We start from the raw sequence: 5,727 nt of genomic DNA, 5'->3' as shown, positions 1-5,727 counted from the left end.
CGCTCGATGCTGCACGAGGTTTACACCATGTCCGAACTAAAGCTAGCCTTGAGTCCTTACGACGACAAGCGATACGTAATACCCAACTCCACCGATACATTACTGTGGGATTATTATAAAATACCGTTATTAGATATCAGTTTAGTATAAATATTTTTACCAATGTAGAATAAGTAATCGTTTCACGTAAGATATCTTTGTACTCTTTATTCATTACAATACAGCCATTTTATGTATCCAAGAGTTATGTGTATTATCCATTCCTAACCATTTGACGAAAACTCTATCGTCTTTTATCGTCTTTTCGTAGCACCTTTTCTATGAGATAAATATCGGGATTGGAAACTCGCAGTAACTCGTGTTCGTACACTCCTCCGGCCACTGGCTCTCCGCGATAGTCTTTCAGCAGATACGTCACAGGATTCGTGCGTTACATCTTGGCGATTCGAAAAATTTCGGTCGTCCAGACGTATATCTCTTCTCGAAAATCGTTTTGAACTTGCTGACGCGTACCGGATCGTTCACCTTGCAGCTCGCTGCGATCTTCAAGTGGCTGGTTATACTGTGGAGAGGAGTCTCTTGGCAATGGCGGAAGTTACGTCCTATTCCGATCATTCGATGCACGCGGTTGTTATACTCCGAGATCAAACGCGGTAGAACGTCGAGCCATCTGTATGATCCATTAAATGTGAAGAGCCTCCACATGTCGTTCTTGAGTGTGCGAAATAAATTGGTCCACCACCGCCACTCTCATCACTAAGTATGTCTAATAGTGATATATATCTAAATATGTCGAATAATGACGAATATATCGTACCTGTCCGTAACCACTTTTACGGAGGCGTTGTAGAACTCCTTGTCCTGTCCGTTTATAGATTTCACGAATGTCGAGCGTCGTCGCGAAATATCTTGGACAACGCTGCAGCTAACTCGCTTCCGCTTGCTCTTCAGCGGCACTGCCCACGCGTACTTGCTCAACACGTCGATAACCGTCATCACGTAGTTGTAACCTTTGTTTTGCTACGCGTACGGATCTCGATGACATCGGCCTGTCACAGGTCGTCGTAACCGCGCATCACGACGCGACGACGCGGGAAGTTTTTTCGCGCGGGTGCGTGAAGTTCCTCGACGAGTCTCCTCTTTTCGACGCTCATCGTTGATTTACGTGGAAGCGCGATTCGCGCTAGTTTTATTCGCTCGTCACTTCGCGCATTCGCTCTTGTTCCTCGTTCCAAACTTTAATCGCGTATATTCGGTCATTTCATGTATTCGGGATATCCGTTTTTAACACGACTAGTAATTCGTCTATCGTTTCCCTAGTCACCATTTTATTCACGTTCAACGAGGCCAATGTCTTGTCCAGTCGTCTCTCTCGTTACCGTTTTGTCCGTCAGTTCTCTCGCAATTCTCGTCAGATCTATCATGTGTTACGTCACAGGCGAGACGTGCTACGCGTGGAGCGAGTCTGCTCGCACTGGGCTGCGTGTTGGTTTTTTGCAAAATAACTTGACCGGATTACTGATATAAATTGCGGTTGTATAATCCGTATAGAAAAATCGATAGTCTCCTGGAAAAGACGATATCATGCGGTCCTATCTCTGCGTCTACGTCAATGACGGTAGGATTCGGTAAATCGTAAAAAGAAGTACTTTCTTCGCGTAAATATTCCAGAAATGCCACGAATGCCTCGGAGCAGGGATCGCAGTCGGTTACCTCGCGCCAAATAGCCAATCCAGTGCCGCAAGAATTGCAAAGCCTTTCTTCTCGAGTAGTCCCAACGTTAATATAATGTCTTAAGATAGCGGTGAATTGTTGATCGAAATTATACTGGGATTTACACTCTAGGCATATAAGACTGGCGGAATTTGTATCGGTAGCTATACCGACAAGACCATAACCGAATTCGACTACACACCGAGAGATACTTATTTGGTCGTTAAAGACGGCGGCTGGATGTGTTCTTTCCTGACGCGAGCTTTCCGATCGTCCTCTGCACATAACGCGTTTCACGAACAAGAAATGAAAATTCACTTACTTTTCGTTGGCCCGGTTCCTGGATTCGGGCTTCCGATTCTCGTTGTCGGCCTGGCGGGTCTCGGGATGCACACTAGGATACGGCGTTGCTGGACTCGGAGGACTTGGAGCCCACAGGCTGTTCTCGAAATACGCTTCGTATTCCGGCTGGTAAGTTTCTTCACATCCGAGCAGTTCACTCAAATCACCGGTGAGCGCGGATTTAATTTCGTATAAGGCGCGGCGAATTGCACGCTGACGTCCGGCACGGTTTTTACGATTCTTAGGCATCGGGAGTGACCATGAAGGGAAAATACTACTTCCCTTACAAGTTACGAGTATTAAATTGAACTTTCTAACGCGATGACAATCTGTAACCCTCTGTGGAGAGTAGTGCGGGTGGACGCACAACTTGCTAGCCAAGAGGCGGGACAGGTTATCAGATATTTCGTAATTTGACGATTTAAAAGTGCGTGAGAAGCGATACCTCTCTTGGGGGTAGTGCGGGTGGACGCACAACCTGCTAACCAAGAGACCAAGCACGGCCTCCCTGGACGCTTGCGTTTGATTGAATTTCGCGTGGTCACTCTACCTCGCGAACTCTGTCGATTGTACGTTTCGCTAGGAGGGGTGGAAGGGTTTGGATTTATTAATTATTTAACACTGATCACTTTTCACTTATATATATATATATATATTGTAGAATATTCAGATACAAGATTAATACAGAGATTGATTAAATTGTAAACGCTTTTACAGTTAAGTTTAAATTGAATGATGTTAATAAAATTGAATTGATTCGAATTTATTTCTTAACACTAGAATTGGAATTGATTTGAGTTAACACTTAGAATTGGAATTGATTCGAAATTATTCTCTTAGCACTAGAATTGGAATTAGTTTGAAGTTATTTCCTACTACTAGAATTGGAATTGATTTCTCTTAACACTAGAAATTGAATTGGAAGAGGGAGTTCACGGACTGGAGGTCCTCTCCAGTCGTATTCGCGGGATGAACTGAACGCAGTCGGCCGTGCACTGATGTGCTTCGATTCGGCGGCTCGAAACTGCGGCGACGCTATGGTGGGGTGCGCGCCCAATGTGGGAAGCGCTGGCGGTGGGAGTGCGGCGCTCGCGTGGGAGGCCAGAGAGTTGCCCTGGTGGGGCTCGCGGTGGCCTAGGGACGTATCACGTCTATTCCTTGTTCCGTGCTATACAAAAGTTATCTCTATAAATTTGAAAAGAGTAACATTTTTACCATAGGGCATAAAATTATTAATTTATTCGTTTATTCTGACGCGACAGACGTGACACCCCCCCCCCCCTTATAATAGAAATGGAGGCACTCCGACCGACATTTCTCATCGTAATCCTAAGTACAAAAGATATAAAGATATAAAAGATATAATAAATCATCAAATATCAGCTAAGATATTACCTAAAGGTTTTAGGAGATACAATTTTTTTTTTTTACATTATTTTATAACAACGCTTAATTTAGTGTTTCTTACATTCGTTCGTTTTCATGGAGATATTTTCGCAACTCTGCGTACGATTGTTCCGGCACTGTTTTCACTTCACTATCCTTTTCTTGAGGGGATGGCGCTGATGCTTCTTCTTGCCGTCCTTCTTCGTTCGTTATCTTAGTTTTGCTGGATTTTCCCAGGAATAGCAGGAGGTGAGTTACTGACGACCAGATAGCTCCGATTAAATGGATACTCCAGCCATAGATCGAGTGTAGAGCATAGCCATGGATTATCGTGTCCACTAACAGTTTAATAGTTCGATTATGAATAGTGCCGATTATGAATAGTGCCAAGACACCAGCACTCGCCGATCCAAATGTGATAAAACCGTCCCAAAGTTTTCTACCTGCGTTCTCTGCGATATGGTCTAATGAGGCTTCGTCCAAGAGGTTGAGCATTGCTATAGTTCCCTTGGGTATTTCTCGGCCCATTGCGCCACGCGCAATTGTATTAAGCATCGAAGGTTTCTCTACAGGAAACATAATATGGTCTCTGAGTCGATCCAAGTCTTCAGGTGTGTAAATCCCGCTGGTGGCCAATGCATCAGGGCTCACATACTTCCACGAAGGTTTGGTGAGTGGTTGTATGGTTGGTGGGGGTAGCGATTCCGTTATACTACCTGTCAATCTGTACCAGGTGGTATCAATCTTATAGAGATTGGGTAGCAACTCGTTGCAGTCTTTGGGTGTGCCCGTCTTTGAGAGGATGCGTGATCTTGGTTGCAGGTATAGTGAGTGATTCCGATAAGTCACTGGGAGTTCGTTATAACAATTGTCGGTGCGTCGTAATTTACATTCCACCGGTATGCACTTTATTATGTGGATAACTTCACCGGCGGTGACTGCAGTATAACCCGGTGTTTTCATGATTCTGAATGCCATTTCGTCTGGAGCGATGCTGGATAGTGAGAGGGCGTTTTGCAGGATTTGTTTCTCTAGGGCACATTTTTGCTCCATTATATCCTTGTATAATCGTGTTAGTTGTGTTTTAATATGTTTCTCTACGTATACAAACTTAGAGTTAACATATGAGAAGATATCTAGATTGTCTACAGAGGTTTTAGTTTTAGATTAGAAGGATCTTCCAGGCTGCGTCTCGAAAATGAGTAGTTTGGGATGTTCCGTGTGGTATAGCTTGTATCCGCAAAGATTTGTCTCTGTAGTTTTAGCTAATGCGAAGGTAGTATCCTTCGTGGTCATTGTATATACTTCGGGTGCTTGCTCGTATTTCTTTGGTGATAATTTCATTGCTGTGCCCTCGTATAAAATATCATACTTGTTGAAATGGCAACCGTCTGTGTAAGGGAGATTCCAAAATGTCTCCGTGCCGTCCCAGTCATTGCAGCCTCCTTGCGCTGATGGACACTGGGTTCCCGAAGGCAGATTCACTTTACCTATCGATCTTTTAAAAGGCATCGTGAACGTGCGCAGAGTTATTTCAACGGCTGCTTGCACCACGACGTTCTCCCAGGTTCCGTAGCCGTCCGTATATTGTGTGCCTGCGCAGCGACCATCAGTGAAAGCTTGTCCTGCCAGTGTTACGCTGCGATGGTTAGTGGCATTATTTATTAGCCGGTCAACGAAAGCGGTGCCAATGGCCAAGGATCCGGTTTCGTGTATCTTTTGGCAGTTGTATGCTCCGATTTCCTTCACATATTGTTTTCGACCCTCGGTTACTATTGAGACATGTGAGTGCATTCCGCAGTAATATATTGTTCGGTCGATCTTAACCTTGCACTGGTATGCAGAGATTGTCTCGTATTCGGCCGTCTGGAGTAGTTGTATATGGACAGATGTTTTGACTGGTTCAATATCTTCCACGTCGCAGTCTCCTACGTCAAGGAGGGAGAGAGTGGTAATGTTGAGTCCCGTTCCACCGCAGTCATATCCTGTGAGGCAGTAGACTGTTGCTGGTAAGAAGATGCAGGCGATGGTAACGATTATCGACATGTTGACTTGTCTGGGGTCCGTCGGTAACTGACTGCAGCAGCACACTCCTTACTCCTCGAAGTGCCATCTGGTGGGGAGTCAGTTGTGGTGGGGCTCCGATTCCCCGGTCGCTTTAACTTATCTACGTGTACAACGCGCGTTTTTCCTGATTTCAACGCAATTCTTACATTATTATTTTTGAAAATCTCTAAGATTTCATGCGGGCCAGAATACTGGTCGGACAGTTTATTCTTCCTAGGT

General features: G+C 44.8%; 3 protein-coding genes across 3 annotated transcripts; all 3 read right to left on the bottom strand.

Annotated features, from left to right (window-relative positions):
• Positions 1 to 414: 414 nt before the first annotated feature.
• LOC148937511 (uncharacterized) lies at positions 415 to 996 on the bottom strand. The gene is made up of 2 exons (XM_089072261.1): positions 818 to 996; positions 415 to 670 (listed from the first exon to the last, which is right to left on the bottom strand). Exons 1-2 carry the CDS (start codon positions 994 to 996, stop codon positions 415 to 417), a joined length of 435 nt encoding a protein of 144 aa, XP_088928387.1.
• A 2,523-nt stretch (positions 997 to 3,519) lies between these two features.
• LOC148937510 (uncharacterized) lies at positions 3,520 to 4,494 on the bottom strand. Its single transcript, XM_089072260.1, has one exon. The coding sequence runs from the start codon at positions 4,492 to 4,494 to the stop codon at positions 3,520 to 3,522; it is 975 nt and encodes a 324-aa protein (XP_088928386.1).
• Positions 4,495 to 4,608: 114 nt separating this feature from the next.
• LOC148937509 (uncharacterized) lies at positions 4,609 to 5,487 on the bottom strand. Its single transcript, XM_089072398.1, has one exon. It carries the CDS (start codon positions 5,485 to 5,487, stop codon positions 4,609 to 4,611), a length of 879 nt encoding a protein of 292 aa, XP_088928524.1.
• Positions 5,488 to 5,727: the final 240 nt, after the last annotated feature.

Source organism: Pogonomyrmex barbatus, unplaced genomic scaffold (assembly GCF_055798465.1).
Source record: "Pogonomyrmex barbatus isolate J1 unplaced genomic scaffold, ASM5579846v1 scaffold13, whole genome shotgun sequence".
Taxonomy (NCBI): domain Eukaryota; kingdom Metazoa; phylum Arthropoda; class Insecta; order Hymenoptera; family Formicidae; genus Pogonomyrmex; species Pogonomyrmex barbatus.
Note: the sequence above shows the minus strand (reverse complement) of the source record. Positions and strands in the feature narration are given on the sequence as shown.

Coding starts and splice junctions, on each gene's coding strand:
- LOC148937511 (XM_089072261.1), bottom strand. CDS start 996: ATGACGGTTATCGACGTGTTGAGCAAGTACGCGTGGGCAGTGCCGCTG. Junction 671..817: donor GTAAAAGTGGTTACGGACAG/GTACGATATATT, acceptor TGGATCATACAG/ATGGCTCGACGTTCTACCGC.
- LOC148937510 (XM_089072260.1), bottom strand. CDS start 4,494: ATGGAGCAAAAATGTGCCCTAGAGAAACAAATCCTGCAAAACGCCCTC.
- LOC148937509 (XM_089072398.1), bottom strand. CDS start 5,487: ATGTCGATAATCGTTACCATCGCCTGCATCTTCTTACCAGCAACAGTC.